This window comes from Cucurbita maxima, unplaced genomic scaffold (assembly GCF_002738345.1).
Source record: "Cucurbita maxima cultivar Rimu unplaced genomic scaffold, Cmax_1.0 Cma_Scf00003, whole genome shotgun sequence".
Taxonomy (NCBI): domain Eukaryota; kingdom Viridiplantae; phylum Streptophyta; class Magnoliopsida; order Cucurbitales; family Cucurbitaceae; genus Cucurbita; species Cucurbita maxima.
The window spans coordinates 4700368-4721545 of record NW_019272019.1 but is presented as its reverse complement, the minus strand read 5'-3'; the positions used below and the strand labels follow the sequence as shown (position 1 = coordinate 4721545).

The 21178-nt window shown below is 34.2% G+C and overlaps 3 protein-coding genes across 3 annotated transcripts; 2 read left to right on the top strand and 1 right to left on the bottom strand.

Moving 5' to 3' along the window:
• The first annotated feature begins 1216 nt into the window (after window positions 1–1216).
• On the top strand, window positions 1217–3769 carry LOC111476702 (gamma-glutamylcyclotransferase 2-1-like). Its single transcript, XM_023120485.1, has 9 exons — window positions 1217–1357; window positions 1686–1807; window positions 1902–1978; window positions 2087–2143; window positions 2944–3000; window positions 3074–3114; window positions 3204–3275; window positions 3355–3434; window positions 3544–3769. The coding sequence occupies exons 2-9, from the start codon at window positions 1699–1701 to the stop codon at window positions 3723–3725; spliced, it is 675 nt and encodes a 224-aa protein (XP_022976253.1). The 5' UTR covers window positions 1217–1357; window positions 1686–1698; the 3' UTR covers window positions 3726–3769.
• A 1423-nt stretch (window positions 3770–5192) lies between these two features.
• On the top strand, window positions 5193–8350 carry LOC111476703 (AIG2-like protein D). Its single transcript, XM_023120486.1, has 5 exons — window positions 5193–5361; window positions 6690–6762; window positions 6892–6984; window positions 7331–7414; window positions 8095–8350. The coding sequence occupies exons 1-5, from the start codon at window positions 5210–5212 to the stop codon at window positions 8152–8154; spliced, it is 462 nt and encodes a 153-aa protein (XP_022976254.1). The 5' UTR covers window positions 5193–5209; the 3' UTR covers window positions 8155–8350.
• A 561-nt stretch (window positions 8351–8911) lies between these two features.
• Window positions 8912–20630, bottom strand: LOC111476697 (L-arabinokinase-like). Its single transcript, XM_023120477.1, has 28 exons — window positions 20241–20630; window positions 19268–19375; window positions 18569–18637; window positions 18260–18343; window positions 17955–18031; window positions 17761–17827; window positions 17336–17393; window positions 17135–17202; window positions 16994–17056; window positions 16646–16699; window positions 16455–16557; window positions 16265–16374; window positions 16043–16162; window positions 15259–15315; window positions 14804–14976; window positions 14553–14712; window positions 14064–14147; window positions 13573–13698; window positions 13046–13258; window positions 12806–12893; window positions 12070–12113; window positions 11886–11981; window positions 11720–11796; window positions 10913–11113; window positions 10472–10637; window positions 10309–10380; window positions 9991–10194; window positions 8912–9131 (listed from the first exon to the last, which is right to left on the bottom strand). Exons 1-28 carry the CDS (start codon window positions 20328–20330, stop codon window positions 9012–9014), a joined length of 2952 nt encoding a protein of 983 aa, XP_022976245.1. The 5' UTR covers window positions 20331–20630; the 3' UTR covers window positions 8912–9011.
• Between the last annotated feature and the right edge of the window lie 548 nt (window positions 20631–21178).

The following is a 21178-nucleotide window of genomic DNA, read 5'->3' as shown; positions in this document are numbered from 1 at the left end:
AAATCTCACATTGGTTGAAGAGGGAACCAAACATTTGTTACAAGAGTGTGAGGCTAATGTCCTAACAAGTAAAGCTGATAATATTTGTTAGTGATTTTAAAAATTAACTACTAATAACTCATCTAGAAGGATGGTTTAAATAATATAAGTGGATGAATGCCATGTCAGTATATAATTTAAGATCTATTAAATATAAAATATAAAATTTAAAGATTTATTAGATACTTCAAATTAACTAATATATGAAATACTAGTCTTTTATAGTTACGCCCCTAAAATACGATCATAAAAGTTCAAAAGGTTTGAAGTTTAATGAAAAGTTTTATTAGATATTTAAATTTTATTTAAAGAATAATTTTTAAATAGTATAATTAATCCAAAGGTTTAAAATACAAAATATAAATTTTAAATATTAACCGAAACTAAATTAATAAAAATATATTTTAATTTTTCCTTTGTTTATAAAAATATTCTAAAAACTTTCCAAAATTTTTTAAAATATATTTTTGACTTTTAAAAATATTTAAAAAACTATTGAATTTTCAAAAAAAAATTATTAATAACTTTAATTAAAAAAAAACACCTCGAGATTTAAAAAAATAAAAAATAAAAAATATATTTACTGACGGTGTTTCCAAAAAGATTCCTAAATTTTCAAAAATAACATTTAAAAGTATGAAATAATGTATGAGTGCCCAGTTTTCTTCCCTTCATCGATTTTAATATTTTTTGTGAATTTTTTTATAAGGGTAAATTGTTAATATTATTTTTAAAATTTCATAGGTAATTTTTTATTTTTAAATTTTTTTAAGTTACTAATAAATTATTTTTAAAAAATTAAGAGTATTTTTAAACAAGCTAAGAGATTTCCATCATCAGATTTTAAAAAAAATTGAAAAAAATTGAAGCTGAAACATTTAAAAATTTAGGAATATATATATTTTTTAAAGATAAAATACAAATTTTGAAATATTTTCATTAATTTATATATATATATATATATATATATATATATATATATATATATATTCCTGACAGAATCCGTGTTACACGTGATACAACTTAAGATCTCTATACGTCGTCGTTCGTGTCGGGTACAGACTTCAGCGGCTGACGTGGCACACAAGTGGTCCCAACTCTGTGGGATCGGTTTCAGTTTCGGTTCATCATCTTCGCGGTACTATAAACTATCAGAATGCTCATTCATTTTCTTCCTCTCGAAAAAACACCATTTCCCTGGAAGAGAGAGAAGAAACAGAGAGAATCAAGAGGGGGAGGAAGAACAGAACTCAGCCACTCTCTAATCTCATCCTCCTCTTTCTCTTTCATTTTCCAGGAAAAGTTTTCGGATCTTCGCGTAAGAATTAAACTCTCTTTCTCTACGTTTTTCTTAATATTTTCCTCTTGAATTATCTTGATTTCAATCTTCTATTTCACGTTTCGGAATTGAAACGAGCGCGTAATTGAACTGATTATAGCCCTATGGATTGCGATTTCAGAAATATTGTCCTCTGATTTTGAAGCATTACTAGTAATTGCTCTTTAAATCTGCATTTTGGTTTCTGATTTGGAGATTCATGATATCATTTCATCCACGAACGGGAGGGGTGGGGGTAGGGTTAGTTATTACAAGAAATGGCTGGAACATCTATTGTTCTTCATGATTATTGTTTTCCTTTTTCCAGGAGCTTTATAATCATGGTGTTTTGGGTGTTTGGGTATGGCTCACTGGTGTGGAATCCAGGATTTGAATTTGACGAGAAAATTGTAGGTTATATCAAGGATTATAAGCGCGTTTTCGACCTCGGCAAGTTTAATATTTCCAGCAAGAATTTGTTGTAGATGTAATTTCCTTTAATCAATTTTATTGTTCATAACAATTTGTCTCATCTTTGGACCAGCATGCATTGATCACAGAGGTACGCCAGAAAATCCTGCTAGAACTCTCACGTTGGAACAGGAAGAAGCAGCAATTTGTGTAAGATCAACTGATCTAAATAAGTTTGAATATATTCTCAGTGGATCATGGATCGCTTTCTCTGTTCTTGCTACTCATTTTATAGTTTTCTACATAACTTTTCCTCAGTGGGGAGCAGCTTACTGTGTGCGGGGGACTCCTGAAAGGGAAAGAACTGCAATGGAGGTAATTTAATGTCAATTACAATTTATTTTTATTTAGATTTAGTTAATCGTATAAAGATGTGTTTGAGAATGACTTTCAAATGGTTAAAATCTACTCTTGCCCTGTTCAAAACCACTCCAAAACATGCTTTTAAGCATTTGGAATCAATTTTATGGTAAAAAATCGGGTTTAAGAGTGTAAAACCAAACCACGAACGCTCGGTTTTCATTTCGGTTGTAGGTGTGAGAATCCACATTGATTGGAGAGAGGAACGAGTGTCAGCGAGGACGTTGGGCCCTGAAGGGGGTGGATTGTGAGATTTCACATTTGATTTAATAGGGGAACGACATCAATTCGAGAGAGGAACGAGTGTCAGCGAGTACGCTGGCCCCCACGTTGGTTGGAGAGGGGAATGAAACATTATTTATAAGTGTAGAAACCTCTCCTGGTTTTAAAAATCTTAAGACAAAGCCTTAAATAGAAAACACAAAAATGATAATATCTGCTGATGGTGGGTTTAAGCTGTTACCACTATTGATAAACGATAGAATAAGCGAAACATTTCTTTTGTTACATGAATTCAATTTTCATTTCGAGTATGTTTCAGAGTAACGTTGAACCTAATAAATGCGATGTTTTTAACCGTTTCAAAATCACTCCCAAACATGCCTTATCACTATGTTGCGGTTCTTCATTATCTTTCTTCCTTGTCTTCCTAGTCTTAAACCAGAATTTCTTGATTGACTCTTTCCTTTTGGTACTTTATTTCAAGCCATTTGAAAGTTATGACAATTTTTTCTTCTTCTTTTTGTCAATCGCAGTATTTAGAACATAGAGAATGTGAATATGATCAAAAGACACTTGTTAACTTCTACAAGGTACTGTCAATTTGAAGGAATTTGTACATTTTTCAAGTCCGACACATTCATTATGTTGTATCTCTTTATTCAGGAAGAGAGCTCTCTTGAGCCTGCCCTTTCAGGAGTAATTGTGTATGTGCCAGCATTTTCTTGGCTAAATTGTTTTTAACTTCCATATGCAATTTATTTAAACTTTGCTATGATTCGTATCCGAAATGCAGTTTCACATCGACTCTGGACAAAGAAGTGAACAAATACTACCTGGGTCCAGCTCCGTTAAACGACATGGCTAGGTAAAATGACAAAATTTTAAGGGTCGATTTGAAATGACTTTTGCTCTAAAAAATGTTTGCGTTTTTGCACTTATCCTAGACAAATTGCTACTGCTGCTGGGCCTTGTGGAAACAATAAGGATTATATTTTCATGTTAGAGAAGGCATTGTTTAACATAGGTAACCTTATCATCCCCCTAGATGGAGCCAAATTCTTTCTAGCAACATTCCTTTGGTTTTGTTCCTCACCATTGTGTAGGTGTATAAACATTTCTTATTATGGCTCTAGGTCACGAGGATGAAATGGTGATCGAGCTCGCTAACGAGGTGAGAAAAGTTCTCGATCTCCTCGAGAATGGTATCTCAAGGGAGAACAAACTGCTCGGAGCAGTGCCCCACGTAGTACTCAAGTCGCACATATCGTCCTTAGAACTACAACTACTTCCAGAAGCCATAGCCACAGATTCCTAACTCCAAAATCCCACAAACCAAACAAACCAGAGGCTTCCAGTGATGGTTAACAACAATTACTACTTAACTTAGATCCATTAGTTTTTGACCTTACTAGTAAGGCTTAGCTTTGGAAATCGTCGTCATTTTCGGTTATTTACGACCGCAATAGTTCTGTACGTTTCACAATCTTGAACTTTGGACATGTGCTATTAGACGGCTCCCTCATTTCGAAAAACAAAGTGATTTTAACTGTTTCAAAATCACTTTCAAATATACTCTTAATGCGCTTCATATTCGCCTGGAGTTCGCTCCCAGAAATATAGCCATCCCCACCCCCTCACGTCAATCCCACGAGCCTCTTATCTATTCTCATTCGATCACGGCGGGTAGCAAGTAAAAATAGAATCCCACGAGCCTCTTATCTATTCTCATTCGATCACGGCGGGTAGCAAGTAAAAATAGAAAAACTCACATTGGGTTTAGGGATAATCAGGCTCGAACCGATGACTTCCGCCACGTCAAGGCGACACTCTACCGCTGAGTTATATCCCTTCCCTTGCCCCCATCGAGAAATAGAACTGACTAATCCTAAGGCAAAGGGGCGAGAAACTCAACGCCACTATTCTTGAACAACTTGGAATTGGGCCTTCCTTCTTTTCGCACTATTACGGATACGAAAATGAAAATAATGGACAAAATTAGATTCAATTGTCAACTGCTCCTATCGTAAATAGGATTGACTACGGATTCGAGGCATAGCACACGGTTTCATAAAACCGTACGAAACGATTCTAAAATTGATTTTTTCTTTAAAATAACCGTTAATTCAAAGATGTTGTGGGTTACATGTGAATAACAATAGTTATTTTTTTTTTTCGAAGTTCAAATTCTGATTCATTTTTCTTTACTAAAAAAACACAAATTTAATATATAATAGGGGTGTTGAATTTTATAAATATATATATATATATATATATATATATATATATATATATATATATATTTTGAATTTACATAATTCAATATAATTCTATTTAATATGTAACTCAATGCCTAAAATTTATTCTAACTTTGAAAAATATTTAATAAATCCTAAATTCATAATATTCTAATAGTAGTAAAAAAAATCTTATTTTTTATTTAACAAAGAAAAAATTGAATCATAACTTAAAATACTATATTTATTAACATTTATTTTTGTCTATTTTAATTTATTATACATTTTAAAATTTAAAATTCAAAATTTATAAAATTTGCTCTAACTCACCAAATTTGAAAATATTAAATAGATAAAAAGAAAAAAAAGTTAATTTAATATAAAATAAAATAAAAAAGAAAAACTTAAAATGCGTGGATTATAATTATACATCGGTGGTATGAAATGCGGTTGAGGTGATTTGGTAATCAATAATAGCGCCAGGTGGCGCGAAATCAGTTGCGAACAATTACATTTATATTTGCATTTGCTTCTCACAATCCACAGAGAAGCAATTTCGCGGAAAATGGATTCGGCGTCTCTAGCTACTCTCGCGCCTGCTCTGCCGCAGCAGAATCTTCACAGAGTCTTCGTCTACGGTACTCTCATGGCTGATGAAGTCCTTCGTATCCTCTTGAAGCGTGATTCTCAGTCCTCTGCTGCCGTCCTCAATGGCTAGTCTGTTCTTTCATCATCTACTCTTAGCTCTTCAATTTTCATATCCTCGCTGTTAGTTTCTTCTATTTTGATGAACTTGAAGTGAAATTCGCATCGATGATTTGCTAATTCGTGCTGGTTTTCTATTTAGGTTTTGATTCGCTCTATTAATCTTGTGATGCCTGGCTTTGTGTTTTTTCTCTGTGTAATTTGTATTTACTGAAGTACGTGGATGTTGATCTTCTATTTAGTATTGTCAGCGAACTGTATGCTTGTTTTGATTATCTAGGTTTTGTTGCTTGGTTGACATTAGCGTTATGGTGAGAAAGGATTATATAACAAATACTCTTCTACTCTTAGCTCTTTCATTTTCTAATCGTGCTGATATTTTCTACTCTTTTGATTAAACGAAGTAAAACTCGCATTGATGATAGCTAATTCGTGCTGGTTTCCTAAAGAAATTTTATTCGCTCGATCGATTTTATAGTTTACTCAGATTGATGCTGTTTCTTCGTATAGTTTGTCTCTATAGAGTTTTTGGATGTTGATCTTTGAGTATTGTTAGCGAACTATTATGCTTCTGATTTTATAGGTTTTGTTTCTTAGTTGATATTAGCATCATGGCGAGGAAGGATTGCATAAGAAATATTCTTCTTCTCTTATTTCTTTCATTTCCAAACCGTCACTGTTACTTTCTTCTCTTTCGATAAATTTGAAGCAAGCTAAATTGTGCTGGTTTTTTTTATTTATTTTTTATGGAGAATTTGATTGCGCTATCAATCATTTAGTTACTCGGATTGATGCTGTTTCTTTGTTTGATTCTCTTGTCACAGAAATCTGTGATCTATTGACTTTGATCTTCTATTAAGTATTGTTAACGAATTCTGTACTTGTGATTTTCTAGGTTTTGTTTCTCAGTTAATGTTCGCATTAAGACAAGAAAATATTACATTAGAAATATTTTTCTACACTTACTCTTTGATTTGCATATCATCACAGTTATTTTCTTTTCTTCTGGTAAATTTGAAGCAAAACTTTGCATTCATGATAGTCTAATTCATGTTGGAATCCTAGAGGAAAATTTTATTCTATGCATCCATCTTATCATTTACTTGATTTGATACTGTTTCTCTGTTTCACTCTTCTCTGTGTTTACAAATGATGATTTCCGAATAATTATTACAAACTTTTATTGCTCAGCATCTATTTGCTTGCTCTAGTTTTCAAGGTTTTGATTCATAGTTTATATGATTACATTATGATAAGAAAAGATTAAAAATATTCTTCTATTGCTTGCTTATATTCCCGGGTCCATGATTGAACTCTGTAACTTGCTTGAGAATTTGCAGTCAAAGATTAAGCATTAAAGGACGAGTTTATCCAGCGATCATACCTGTTAATAGCAAGAAAGTATCTGGCAAGGTTTGTAATGCCATCCTGTGTTGAATTAAGCCACGTTCGACTAGTAATGAACCTGTATTTTTTCCATGTCGTTTTATGCTTTCATATTGAACTATCCTGTACTCTTATCAACCATCCCTTTCTCTGCAGATTCTTTCAGGCATCACAGCCTCCGAAATGGATATTTTAGACGCATATGAGGATGTTGAATACAAGAGGAGCACAGTTGAGGTCTCTTTAATGGTAAAGTATTTGACTCATCTTGGTACTCAACTGTATTTTATTGTCAAGTACTTTGTACTCGAATCAATCGTAGAATCGGAAAATATACTTCCTTTACAATCAAGTACGGACTACTATAAAATACCTTCTGATATGGATATTTTCAACTTGCCATGCATCATACATATTAGTAGTTATTGTAAATTGCTAGGTCGTTAATGAAAAACTTAACAAACTTTGAGATCACATTGTTATTCTACGGCCCTTGCAATATTTCTTATGAGGAGTTCTTATCACTTAATCATTTATGATAATCGACGACTGTGATTCTATAGAATTTTTTTAGGCTCTCGTTGACTGTTTGCAGGACAGTTTTGAGAAGCTTGTAGTTTATGCTTATGTTTGGTGCAACGAAAAGGATCCTGACTTGTACGGACATTGGGATTTTGAGGTAAAACACAATCCTTTCTTTCTCCACTCGTGCATCATAATATAAGATTTGTATATCATACCCACGGAGAAGAAACTTTTTGTTTTTGGCTTCTCATTTCACAACATGCTCATGCGACATGGATACTAATCCTCTACTTCCCTTTCGTAGAATTCAACAATGATTTAATCGAAAACTAATATAGTAAATAAATTGAATCAATTTTGTTTTTTTTTTTTTTCCTCACATTTTCCGACTCCCTGCCTCCCACTCGAGAGTTGGTCCAAGACTCGCTTAGTCACTTTCCTTATGTTTGCATCATGAATCCAATGGATGGATTGAGATTTCTTAATTTTGATATTAGATTCATTGCTAGATTTTGGTTAGTTTTGTTGAGGATTGTTGGGGGAGAAGTCACTAATCAATGTGTTGATCATGAATTTATGAATAAGAACATCATCCCTATAAATAAAAATAAAGTCACAAGAGCTTATGCTCAAAATGGATAATATCATACTATTATGAAGATTCGATAGTTTCTTACAAATCTCACTGTTTTGTGAAAATATTGTTGGGGTGGTTTTGTTTTTTTGTTGGGGTCGAAACTTAGGAAGTGCAATAATGCAATCTGTACTCAATGCTATTCTTTATTTTTTTTCATTGTTTTTTATATGAACAATTTCATCTGCTGCAAATTCAAGGAGTGGAAGCGAGAGCATCTGGATGCTTACGTCGAGATGGTCAATGACTTTATAGAATAATTTTAGCAGCAGTCGGCACCGTTGAAATAATTGGCTGCTGAAGGAGAAGAATAGCGATGCTAAGTACCAGCTCTCCAATCTCCAGGTAGTAATACTTCCGTAAAAGCTTTTGCTCTGCAAACTTTCGTAAAAATATCCATGAACCTTTTTTTAAACAATTTTTATGCGAAATTTAAGAATAAAAAAAATAAGTACCTGGAAGAATGAGGATCAAGCAAATGAAAAATGAGAATAGTGGTCAAAGATAGGTCTAAATCATAAAAATAAAATAAAAAATGACATGGAATCCACTGTAGAAGTAGGGAGAAAAAAAAATGGCAGAAAGTGTTAATAGGTTTGTTTTATAAACAAAATTACTCGATTAAAACATAGATAGTAATCATTTTGTTGTTTTCTTTTGGTTAGTTTTCCACTTTCATGTGAAAAAATATTTGAATTCTAAAGAAAATTTCAAAAATAATTGTTTGAAAATTTTATTTTTTTTAGTTTATAAAGTTGGGTTAGATTTTGAATATTTTCCTAAGAGTAGCTTTTAAAACAAATAAAAGTAGTATTTATTAGCTTAATTTTTTAAAATAGAAAAAAATAGATTTTGTTAGACAACCATTTCGTTTTGAAAAATTCAACTTATAAATACTATTTCATTTCTTTGTTTCTTACCTTTAGTGTTTTTAAAATTCATTTCAAGCTTTAAAAACTAAAAAAAAATCAAATCAAGTTTTAACAACTATACAAATAAATAAATAGCCAAACATTCCCATGAAAACATTGGTGCGTAAAATAGAATACATAAACAACATAATTCGTGACGTTTTTTTGACAGAGCCATTGCGTCTATTTATGAGAAATAGATTAGTTTAATGTTTTGGAGAGATGCGTCGTCTTATTCTTAAATGCCCGAACTTTCCAGCACCAGGAGATGAGCCTTCGAAAATGAACGGCAAATAACCCGTTGCAGCTTTGTACCTCTGTTGAATCTGGGATTTAGCCAAAACCAATATGATTACTCAGCCTTGAGGATTCGTCAAAACAATAAATAAGATAAATAATTATTTTTAATTAGTTTCTAAATTTAAAAATACGAGAATAGAGAGAGGTTAAATTAATATTATTAATTTATTTTAACATTTAACTCCTCCCTCTAATATTTCTCTCCTAAAATCTCTTTCTACAACCATTGGTCTATTCTCACCATCTTATTTTTCTTTTTCAAACTTTTCTACAAGCTTTTCTCTCCTCTAATATTTCACAAATATAAGTATAATAATAAAGTTTGAAAGCTAAATTTATTGAACGGAAAAATTAAAAGAAATCATAATATGGTACTTGTCCTCAAATTGCCTTTTCAAACTTTTCTACAACCTATCTAATATTTCATAAATATAAATATAAAGATAAAAGTTTGAAAACTAAATTTATAAAAATAAGTATATTGATTGGTAGAATTTTTTAAAAAATGATGATATGATAGTTGTATAGTTGTAAACAGAAAATCATTTTAAAAGGACAATTTTTTTAAAAAAAGAAACCAAATTTATTTTACTATTCTCTTTCTAAAAGTAATATGATTCTCGTTATTTTATATCAAGTGATGGAAACCAAAAATGTCTATGTGAGCCAATTAAGATGGATATATACCAATTTTTTTTTTCAAGTAATTCAAAACTTTACCTCTTAGTTAAAGGTGTTGTTAAGCTATATTCAAGTTGGTTCTATAATGTTGATTTAAAAATTAAGATTATAAGTTTGCATTGGTTAAACTCACTAAAATTAAAATAAAAAAATAATTAAAAAATAAAGAAAGAAAGAGAGGGGATTAGAAAATTCGGGGGTTACCTGAATGATCCGCTGACTACTGCGTAAGCTGTTTTTGCCAATCGCACAAACTGTTCCGCCACAGCCCCCACCAGTAATCTTTGCTCCATATAAGGTCCCATCTTCAAATCCACTAGACTTAGAGTGCTGGGCTTCTTGTACCAACTGTACAAGCCTATCTGTCCCATCTGACCCCAGTCCACACGCATTGTAACTGTAATGGCACTGCACCCCATAATAACATCTACTTTTACCAACCTTTCTTTTCTTTTATTCATAAGTTCTTTTAGAATTTTGAAAAACGCGATGAAGATGTAGCAATTAGACACTTAAACAAACCTGATATAACAGCTCTCCAAGGGATATAAGTTGCTCATCAGAAGCTGCGGAAGTAAGCAGGGCTTTGAAGGCCTGCTCACATAAAAGAAGTGAAGAAGAGTAACGTAGTTAATTTCTTTAGGAGTTAATATAGTAACTAAGGCTACAGTTTATAATTCCAAACCTTGACACGGAAGTTCTCGTATATGGGGTGTCCTGCAGAAGCTCTAACTCCATAGTTGCGCTTCTCATCAATCACCGTAACTGGATCGTTGTGATCAACGAATTTCTCCACAAAATTCTCCCCAGTCATGGATTCAGGGAGCACCTTTGCATACACACCTTCATACCTGAAATAGAAAGATAGTAAGGAACACTATCACTATTGATATGAGGTCTTTTGGAGAAACCAAAAAAAAGGCTAAGAGAATTTATGTTTAAAATGAACAATATCATACGACTGTGGAGAGTCTTATAGTAATAACGGTTTCAAGAAAGAAACTATCTCTAATCATGTTTTGTAAATGGCTATGGGATGATAGATGTGGATTGATGAAATCAAGGGGAATGTCATTAATCCAACGTTCAAATTCAAGGGAAAATGTTAAGAGGGGCATTCTATTACCTGTGAGGCGGAAGGTTGCACAAGTAGTCCAACGAAGACTCGGATTGAAGCAATTCGACACCATTATCCTCAGAATCATAATTATTTACACCATTAGCGACGGAAGATGGCACTGGTAACATAGAAGATGCGGTAGACTTGATGATCTCTCTGCCCATAAATGCTCCTATCCTTACCGAACCATAGTCCGCACCGCCAACACTACCAGAGAAACAGTGCAGCTTTAAAATTTTCTTTAACAAAGGTAAAAAAAGTCCATATTGAAAAATTGGAAGAAAACAAGCACAAATTTAACAAATAGAATTGAAAACGTTACTAAACGAAGTCTTAGCTTCATTTCACGAACATTGCTTCAAATCAAATTATAAAAGGATGTGGATAACTTGCATGTGATACATAGATGCTTGAGTTACTCAAACGAAATGAAAAGGTTAAATTATTAAAGTTCAGTTCGCTTATGTTAGCAAGTTTTTGAAACTTCGAATTAGAAGAGTTTAACTTAGACAAGTTTTCCCAATATGTAAGTTTTTTAGGTTTTCGAAACTTCATGCACTTTTAACTGAAGGGATTTGATTTGATTCGATTCAATGGTAAAACACACATGACAGATTGAATAATTTGTAAAATTAGGAACTTCACAAGCTTTTCCTTTGCTAGAAAAAGAATTTTGGCGTGAGAGAAATCCAAATCAAAGCTCTTTCTAAAAATGACAGACAAGGGCAAAAAACAGTAATTTTCCAAACCACTTATGGCCGAAATTCTAATAAGCCAAACAACAAAACAGAGAAGACAAAAGTAGAATGATACCTGTGGCGTATTCCTGAATCAAGGCCCCAAAATCGAATATGGCTTGGTATCTCAACAAGTCCAAGTACCTCAGCAGGCTGAAAATAACAACCAAACTTTTATGATCTCACTGAAAAGGAAAACTGCATATCATAGTAGGCAGCCCTGAAATGATTATATGTTGTACCTGGCACACCATTGCTAGTAGTTTGTTGGCTTCTCCGCATGCTGACGTCATCTGGTCCATAACACCACATGGAGCTCCCACAATGCAATTCTCCACCTAGTACGTGATTAGGCATTCAACTGAGAGCTTAGGTACAAAGTGGCGTTGAAGCCTTTGATAAGGAGAAGGTCATTGGGGTTCGAACCTTTTGGCAAAGTAGAGCTACATCTCTTGAACCGACACTCAATCCTGTACGATATCAATGACATCCGTTCAATTGATTTCTCTAATAAATGAAGCTAAATTACTTCACTCGAGACAAAAATAAGTCAGAAAAATTAAACCCAATCAATACAAATGGTCGATATCATTCGCATGCAAAAACAAATTGGAAACAGTTATTTTCATTACGAATGGGTCTAAAGGAATCCAGTTTAAATTTATGCGAAATAAAATTGTGAAGTAACTTCGTCTGTCAGTTTTAGCATTAACTAATGATAAAAGTCATGCCTAATGCAACGGCTCAAACTCATCCTCCACTCCCTTTAGGGCCCAGCGTCTTTGTTGGCACATCGTTCGGTGCCTGGCTCTGATACCATACCATTTGTAACGGCCCAAGCTCACCGCTAGCAGATATTGTCCTCTTTGAGCTTTCCCTTTCAGGCTTACCCTCAAGGTTTTTAAAATGCATTTAAGGAGAGGTTTCCACACCCTTTATAAGGGTGTTTCTTTCTCCTCCCCAATTGATCGGGGATCTCGCACCTAAAGTGCACAGGGTTTTATTGAAAAGTTATACATGAGTTAACCTAACGCTAAATGTTTTTACTTTGCAGAAACACGTCCAAGCAGATTTACTAGCATTGCTTATCTTTAAACTCAAAAAAAAAAAGAGTTTCTCTTGATTATATTTAAATTAATTAATAATCAAGAAGTTAAATTACCGTGAGCTGCAGCTATAGCAGATAACGAGGCCACTTCCACGGAGGCAGATGAAGATACACCTTTACCTTCTGGCACCGCTGAGGAAACCTGTTATATTTGCAATGTAAGAGTCCGTACGTGGAAATTATAGATCGAAAAGATATATGTTACTACAGAAGTAATGAATTATCAACAGTTTCACATACATATTTGCACTTAATAACTGTCTGCAAACAATAAAGAGAGAGAGAGAGATATACCAGCACACTGATACTGTCTTCAAATCGTACGCCCAACTCTCTCATTAAAACCAAGATTGTACCTGCAACATATGCTGCCCACTTCTGTGCTGGATCTTTACCGAAGAATTTTCTTGCATTCTCATACGAAATTGGCTTCTCTCCGTCCATGAAATCAGATAGATTCATATCAAAGGTTGGGGCACGGTTGCTCAACTCAGACCCGTAAGATACCTGATTTGGATAACAATTAAGAAGAAAGGAAACACCTCAAACAATCTGAATTTCATTAATATATTTCTAAAAGAACTTGCGTTCTTTTTCTTCTAACCCACAAGACGGCCAAGATAGTAAGTAAATTCAATCATTGTATCAAACTTCTTTGAGAAAAAAATTACTGTAACGCTTCTATAGAAAATAATAGAGCCAACTTTCTAATAATAGGGAATTTGATAAAGATATAAAATAGTGCAATTACGATGACAAGAAAAAGAAGTGCTTGCGAAGTGCGCTGTGCAAAGAGGGGCCTCATAGAAGATGACACATACTATTTGAAGAACTGGTGTTTGGCCTTGTACACTGGAATTCTGTCGAGCTTGTGCGTGCTTCCAAAGCCTATGTTTACTAGGATGGTTTCTCTGCACTGCAACATGACAGGCTTCTCTTATAGGCATCTGGAGAGGCAAGGGGGAGAGCAAAAATGCAAGAAAGGATAAGGGATTGTAAGAGAAACAGTAGTAGAGATCATCCGGAAAAATGAGTGAACATTTGACGAAAAATGGAAGCTGATATAAATAAAACAAGTTAAATATTATATTAAAAGGGAAAACCATGGGGAAAAAGAGAGAGAGAGAGAGAGAGAGAGAGAAAGCAGTCAGGCCAACAAAACATTTTTTTTTTTTCTATACCTGTTGTGTTCTGTAAGGAGGGAAACTCACGACCTTGATAAGGAATCAATTTGGCATTTCGCCTACTCTAATTGCTAATCCAAATTTCTGCTTATTATTAAAAAGACTACAAGATCAATGATCGATGGTACCTGCAAGACGAGGCTTCCAGAGTAATCAGCAATGCCTCCCATGACATCCAACCTTCCAGGTGCTCTTGTTACAAAAATGTCTTCCTGTAGGGAACAGAAAAAGGGGAAAAATTATATTAAAAGGCAAAGGTAGGACCATGAAACTACGGTGTTTGAAAATTTGTTTGGATTCTCAACACTACTTTGTACTATGAAGTGGCAATCCCAAGTACTAAACCATTGCATTCGATGGGTTATTCCTCTTAAAGCTGTAATATCTGTAAATTAAAGCACGGTCCTTAATCCTGAATATTACTTAGAAGATGACAATGCAGCAAATTAAGAGCTTCTTATACGATGTTGATCTAAGCAAAGATAGTGTATTTAAACAGTCCCTCCTCCAAATCCATTAACATTTATATTATTACCATTATCGACTGAGATGATTGAGCACCACGAAAAAGTAGTGAGATGAAATTAAAAGAATATTTTAGTTCATGTGAACACAACCTCCCAATTAAAGAGTCCAGCAGCAGCCTTCTGTTCCCGCCGTTTCTCAGTGTTTCCACTGTCATTCAATGCACTTAATTCGACCAAGCTTTTTAAGAAGCTCACTGTGTCGGGAAAACCTTGAACGTCACCATGAAGCACCTCAAAATCCTGTATAGAACTAAAAGAACAAATGGAGAGGCATCAAATTACATTTATACAAATTGTTCTTCCAAGTTATTAGAACTCTTCAAATGCAACAAGATTCTCACTAGTCTATTGGTGAGCTTCTCTCATCCACTCGGGAAGTAGGTGGTGCTTTCGAAAGGCCAAATTCATTTTCAGCATTCGCATACCATTCTGGAATGTAGAGATCTCGACCACGAATCCTTTGGAGTTCATATCCTAGGACTATGGCATCTTGCAATCTTCTTGCCCCACTAAACTACATTTTCAAAAAGAAGCTATAATGAAATTCTGGTGTGATTAAAAACAAAACACAGAAAATTGTAACGAAATTAGAACGTAACTTCTTTAGTTCTTTTCAAATATATTGAACCATACATATACACTACTTACCTTCATTAACTAAATTGTCCAATAAAACGCATGTTAAAGTTGGTGTCTTGGTAATGCCTAATTACGAAAATGCCTAATTCTATCATAACAAAAGGATATGATCAATGCCGTTTTTACTCATATTTCACAAGATAAAAAGTTTCTTGACCTTGTCAGATGAATAATTTTTCCCGCTAGCTGTCTCTTGCAAAATATGGGCTGCAACCTGCAGATTTTGAAGAAATATGAACCGTTAAACAGTAAAGAGCATAAGAAGTGCAAACTAAAAACAACAATTTCATTGATGATGGGATCTCAAAGAATCACTTGGAAGAACCAAAAAAGATTAAATACTAGGGAAGATTGATAGATCAGAAACGGGTGAAGTTCCAAGTTAAAATGACATTCTAAGTGGTAAACTGGAAAAATGATCATGAACATCATAGTCATGAATTGTAAGATTAAGAATGTCGATATAGCAGTATATTAGCTGCTTTAGTCGAATATCATCAGCACCCTCATAAGAGCACTTCATTTCTTTAATAAAATCCTTAACGACGGCTCAACCTTAAGGATCTCATAAGGCCGATAGCTCTGGAAGTGTGATAGTTTGTGCCTCCTATTTAGGGTATTTATGCAATTTCATCTCTTGCTCTAGTCCGTCCTCCCCATCGGAACCAAAAAAAAAAATTCAAACAATGCCATGGCCTTAAGTGGAAATCTAAGATATCCTCATATCTTGGAAACACCCAATGGGATTAAGTTAATAAGTACAAATCCGAAGTTAATGAACCTATTAAAAATAAGATAATGCATGAGATAGATTGATTGATCATATCAAGAAAATTGATAGTTCTATATCATGCGACATCATGTCCCTCAAACCATACAGATGCAAGTAACAGGATCCTGATTCTGTGACCATCAAAAGAAATCATAGAACAGGAGTGTACCTCACCACCATTGACACCTCCCTCATAGCAAGGTTTCAAACTAATAGCACGCTCAAGATAAGGCTTCCATTGACCAGTGAGTAAATCCCTCCTTATCATCTCAACCCCACCTTGATAATACTGTTAACGGAACAGTGACAAATAGGACTTATTAACCAATTTGTAGAGAAAGAGAAAAAACTACAAGGAGAGAATCATTGAAGACAAACTAAATAATAGCACCTCAAGCATACTCCTTAAAAATGGCTCTTCATTAAAATAATCTCTTCTTACGAAGACAAAGGGTACTCCGAATGCCAACGCTTCACTAACAGTTCCGTAACCAATTTTTCCTGCAAAGGATGGAACATGTTCTGATGTGTTTCAATCCATTCATTAAGCTCAGCCACTTAAAAAATTATATTTCACACACCGAGCATGCAATCAGAAGCCGCTATCATATCTGGTGTATACGTATCTTTGGCGAGCTTAATGAAATTTGGTGGAACCTCTTCAGTGTCTGAAGCACCACACACCTGACCGCCAAAAGATACGATATTTCAAATAACAGCATAATAGCAGCTTATGCATACTATTGAACCAAATGAAATGCTACAAGGATACCAGGCAAAGCCAACCAGGAGGTAGATATTCCTCTTTCAACTTCCAGCCGGCAGGCTGACAAAAGGACAATGAAACAGATGTAAATCTTTAGTGGAATACAAAAACTTATTCAAAGTCATGCAACCAAAGACAAATAAAGTTCCAAAAATATAACTTGGTGAAATTAAAAATTCAAGTGCATAAACAGTAATCTAGTCAAAGTATGCAAGTGTTTCGCGGTGTGATGAAGTCCAAGCAGGCATCCAAATTCAAAGGAGCAAACAAAAGAAAGAATCAAACTTTTGACATGGAGATTTTAACAAATATTTCACAAACCATATAGGAAAAGAATCAATCAATTCATCCCACCTGTCCGCCAAAATTAAGGATGAGTAATTTGACATCATCTCCAATACCCAGTTCGTTCCTCGCCTATAATAAGAACTTGAGTAAGAGAATCACATATGAAACAAAAATAATCGAGTGAAGGAGCTCAGTAGAATGCAAAACCTCCTGCCGTGTTTTGTGCAACCTTCTCACAACAAGAGGTACATCAACAACATCGCGGAAAGCAGGCACTGCAGAAACAAGACGCATGCAGACAAAATATCAAAAACATGAAAAAATAATGAATATAGAACTAATTTTATAAAATGCAAATATATGTCTAGTAGTAGGAAGGGGGAAAATGCAACTGTCTTAAAAATATACTTGGACAGTATCCTGGGAGGCGGATCAGGAACTCGCAATGTGAATAATCCGCTGCAATCTGCATTGCAGCAGCACAACAGATTAGGTGTCTATGCCAAGAACAGTAAGAATTATAGCATCACAGTACACAGTTTCTCTTCACTGATACAAAAAATGAAGAACAGACGTCATTGACACTTTCAAATTTCACATTCAATCTTTCTTAGGTGTTAAAACATGCTAAAAGTCATATCAATTCAAAATTGTCCAATAAGTAACAATAGTAATAACCACCAGAACGGTGAAAAAAATTAAAGTCCACTTGTTTCTAGGTGCCATTGAATTTAGTTTTATAGAAATGTTAACCCCTGTTTCTAACCAAGGAAAAAATGCTTATCGTTTAGGGATGCTCAAATACTGATTCAAATAAAAAAAAAAAAAAATACCTGCCAGACAATCGAACGGTGGTGATGCCCAGCATCCATTACATACTCTGCATAGATGAAATCCCAACTGCAAAACTAAAGTTAATGACTACTGGCCTCAAAACATTTTGTTTGTTAACTGCATGACATCATGAAAAATAAGTGAAAGTGATACTACAAGTAAAAGAGTAAACGCGCTAGTGTCAATGAGTTACCTGAAGTTGGTAACACAAACAGAGCGAATCCCAGCATCAGCAGCAGCACGGCAAGCAACTGGTACAACATCCGAAACCTGTTTACATTTCATAGAAGCAAAATTATCAAAATTCTGGAAATATAATTTAAATTAAATTATTCATGTCGTGACTTAAAGTCCACAATCATGAAAGTTGCCCTATAATTTATTGTACTACTTTGCTCCAGAGCCACAATATTTTCCATCTCATGACCAATTCCACATAACCAAATAGTCAAAAAAAAGTGGCAATGATTTAAGTAAGCATATATCACAAGTATTTACCACTAAATCAGCTTTGATTGACTTCAGCCACTTTACTTCTGTTTCCAAAATAGTACACCGGGGCACAACAGCTGTCTCGTGATACTAAAAATGACCAAAGGAATAGACAATATTTAGTAAAACGATAAGAAAAGGAAATAAAAAACCAGTGACCTGATAAGAAGAGAACAAATTAGTAGTTGTGATAAGATGGCAGATTAATAGGGAAGGACGATGACAACATGTCATATTTTGTATACACTTCGACGTGGATACAAATACGAAATTGGAATGAAATTAAAAAGGATAATGATGATAGTAACTCCTCACCTTCTTTAAGGATGCTAGGCGATCGACTGTCAGTGCATCAGCCTGGACAGCCCCACAGTCCAACAATACCTACAGTTGATTAAAAAATATATAAATCTATCAAATACTTAGAGGTTTGGTTGCAACTATCAATTGCCACAATATTATAAGTGGATGTGATTTGAGTTCCAACTGAAAATCAAGCACTTAACTTCAAATTCTACAAGTTCATGAAAACATGTTATATTATAAAAAAAAAAAACTATCAACTTTTGTTCAAGCTTCAGCTACATCTAAATGTTAATCATTATTAATTGATCGAGTACATCAACAATATTTGCCTTAGTCCCCAAGAAGAATGCATCACATAAGTTCTCATTTTTCCAATTACATTAAAAAAGCGTGAGGTCTCTCTTCAGTGCGAGACCGAAGAAAGAAAATGTGCACCTCAAATGAGAGGAGGTGTGCAATGTGTAAAAAAAATAACACAGTAATCAATAATATTAATATGAACTATGAAGCGTTGCACATAGAAAATAAGAAGTATGATGTCTAAAGTCAAATTAAAACTGAAACTTCTGCGTTATATCCACTAGCAGAATACGTTCGATTATTAAAATGATAAATAATTGAAAACATATTTAAAATGAAACGAATTGGCTTGATGAACATCTTAGCAGCAATCACTAGCAGTCAGACGCAAGTCTTGGTCAAACTTACCTTCCGAATGAATAGCCTAGGGGACTGGATTGCAGAAGTAAAAACAAACTCAGGGGCAGCGGAGACCACATGTACCTCGTGGCCAGCAAGTATCAGGTGCCGAGCGACCTTTTTGCACAGAAAAAGTAGGATTAACAATTCTCAAGCGAAGAAGAAGAAGATCAAGAACGTAGTAAAGCAATGCATAATGACTAATAAAAATAATTCCATGAAGAAAAACATTACAGAAAACGCAGGACAAGTAACATTACAGGAAACGCAGATCAACATAAATCAACACTTCGAACAAAAGAAGAAAAAAAAAAGTGATCAAGAACCAAAGAAATTTCTCGATATTCATTGACTAATGAAATTTGACGGGAGGACGTGCCTTGTAGAATTTCTAAACAACAAATCCGAGAACAGAAGAATTCAAGCTCGTGATAAATCGATATCCAAACTCCATTCAATAGAACACACTTAATCAAAATCGAATAAAATTTAGTAAGACTTTCGTGAAGTTTTGAGTTACATTACTGGAAGAACGCTTTATAACTAACGACATTCCAGACGAGAGAAGTGTAAATGCGATCAAGCATGTAGAAATCTCTCGACATTTGAAAGCTAAAGAAATTTGACTCGAGAACTGAGAGGCCAATTCGAGCTCATAACAGAACGAAATCCAAACTCCATAGCATAGACGAACGCATTCAATCAAAACAGAAGAAGACTGTCAGAAGGATAAGTTACACAACATTACAGGAAATAAATATCAAAATTAATCAACATTTCGATCGGAAGAAGACAATATGATCAAGCACTGGAGAAATCTCACGACATTCCAAAACTAATGAAATTTGACACCAGAAATGACCTTTCATGATTTCTAAACAACAAATCTGAGAACAGAAGAATTCAAACCAGACCGAAATCAATCGCATATATCCAGCGGAAAAAACACATTCAATCAACATTCTTTAACGGAAGATCTAACCTCAATAACGCGAGTGGCGTGGCCGAAGCCATGGCCGGTGATGTAGTAAGCGAAGACCAAACGATTCCCCGACGCCAAATCCGCCTCCATCTCCGGCTAAATCTGCACTCTCCTGTAGCTCCTTGTAGTCGCAACTCTCGATCGAGTCCAACAGATTATCTTCAATTTCCGCTCCCTCGGTTACTGAGAATATAAATACACAACAGAATTGGAGTTGAAACAAATCAAGGATAATTACAATGGCTATTCGCTCATTCGAGAATGGATCTGGAATGGACGTTGCGCCTCGTCATTCAGCGTTATCTAACCCAGGTTTCCCGCCATAAAAGGAAGAAGAATTATGTTAGGAGCGGGAGGAACTCCTTTCGAAGATCCAATTGAACCCTCTTAACTATTTCGGTCTTTTATACTCCTTTTCAAAAAAGGAAAAATTAATAATAAAATAAAAAAGAGGGAACAGGTGTTATGGGTTAAGGGTCGACATCAAACCATAATTTCAATTTGGTTATAAATTTATCTGGCTTGAGTTTAATTTAAATAAATGACGTGGACGAGATGAAAATCAAGCTGTCTTTTCTTCCCCATCAAGAAAAAATAACAATATTTTCTAAAATTAGCTCCCTCAAATTATATTTTAGGTTGTGCTAAATATATGGAAAATTTATTTTTTTACGTGTAATTTAGTATTAATTTTATCATGAAATTTAGTTTGATAATCATTTGGAAATTGCTAAAGAGTAGATTAGGATGAACCTGAAAATGGTAACATTTTAAGCATTATCATTATTATGGAAATTTGTTCATATTATATTTCTTATTTGCTAGCCTTACAAAAGGCATGTAATAATTGTGTGACACATCAAATAAACACAATAAATTATTTAATAAGAAGAAAAAGTTATGTTCCTTACCATTTAAAAAAAAAAAAAAAAAAAAAA

Excerpts from the sequence above, each read along its gene's own strand:
- LOC111476702 (XM_023120485.1), top strand. The coding sequence starts at position 1,699 with ATGGTGTTTTGGGTGTTTGGGTATGGCTCACTGGTGTGGAATCCAGGA. Across the intron at positions 3,001-3,073 it reads CACTTGTTAACTTCTACAAG|GAAGAGAGCTCTCTTGAGCC; the intron begins GTACTGTCAATT and ends CTCTTTATTCAG. Across the intron at positions 3,276-3,354 it reads CCGTTAAACGACATGGCTAG|ACAAATTGCTACTGCTGCTG; the intron begins GTAAAATGACAA and ends CACTTATCCTAG.
- LOC111476703 (XM_023120486.1), top strand. The coding sequence starts at position 5,210 with ATGGATTCGGCGTCTCTAGCTACTCTCGCGCCTGCTCTGCCGCAGCAG. Across the intron at positions 6,985-7,330 it reads CAGTTGAGGTCTCTTTAATG|GACAGTTTTGAGAAGCTTGT; the intron begins GTAAAGTATTTG and ends GACTGTTTGCAG. Across the intron at positions 7,415-8,094 it reads ACGGACATTGGGATTTTGAG|GAGTGGAAGCGAGAGCATCT; the intron begins GTAAAACACAAT and ends TGCAAATTCAAG.
- LOC111476697 (XM_023120477.1), bottom strand. The coding sequence starts at position 20,330 with ATGGAGGCGGATTTGGCGTCGGGGAATCGTTTGGTCTTCGCTTACTAC. Across the intron at positions 11,982-12,069 it reads TAGCTCTACTTTGCCAAAAG|GTGGAGAATTGCATTGTGGG; the intron begins GTTCGAACCCCA and ends ATCACGTACTAG. Across the intron at positions 9,132-9,990 it reads GTAGTCAGCGGATCATTCAG|ATTCAACAGAGGTACAAAGC; the intron begins GTAACCCCCGAA and ends GCTAAATCCCAG.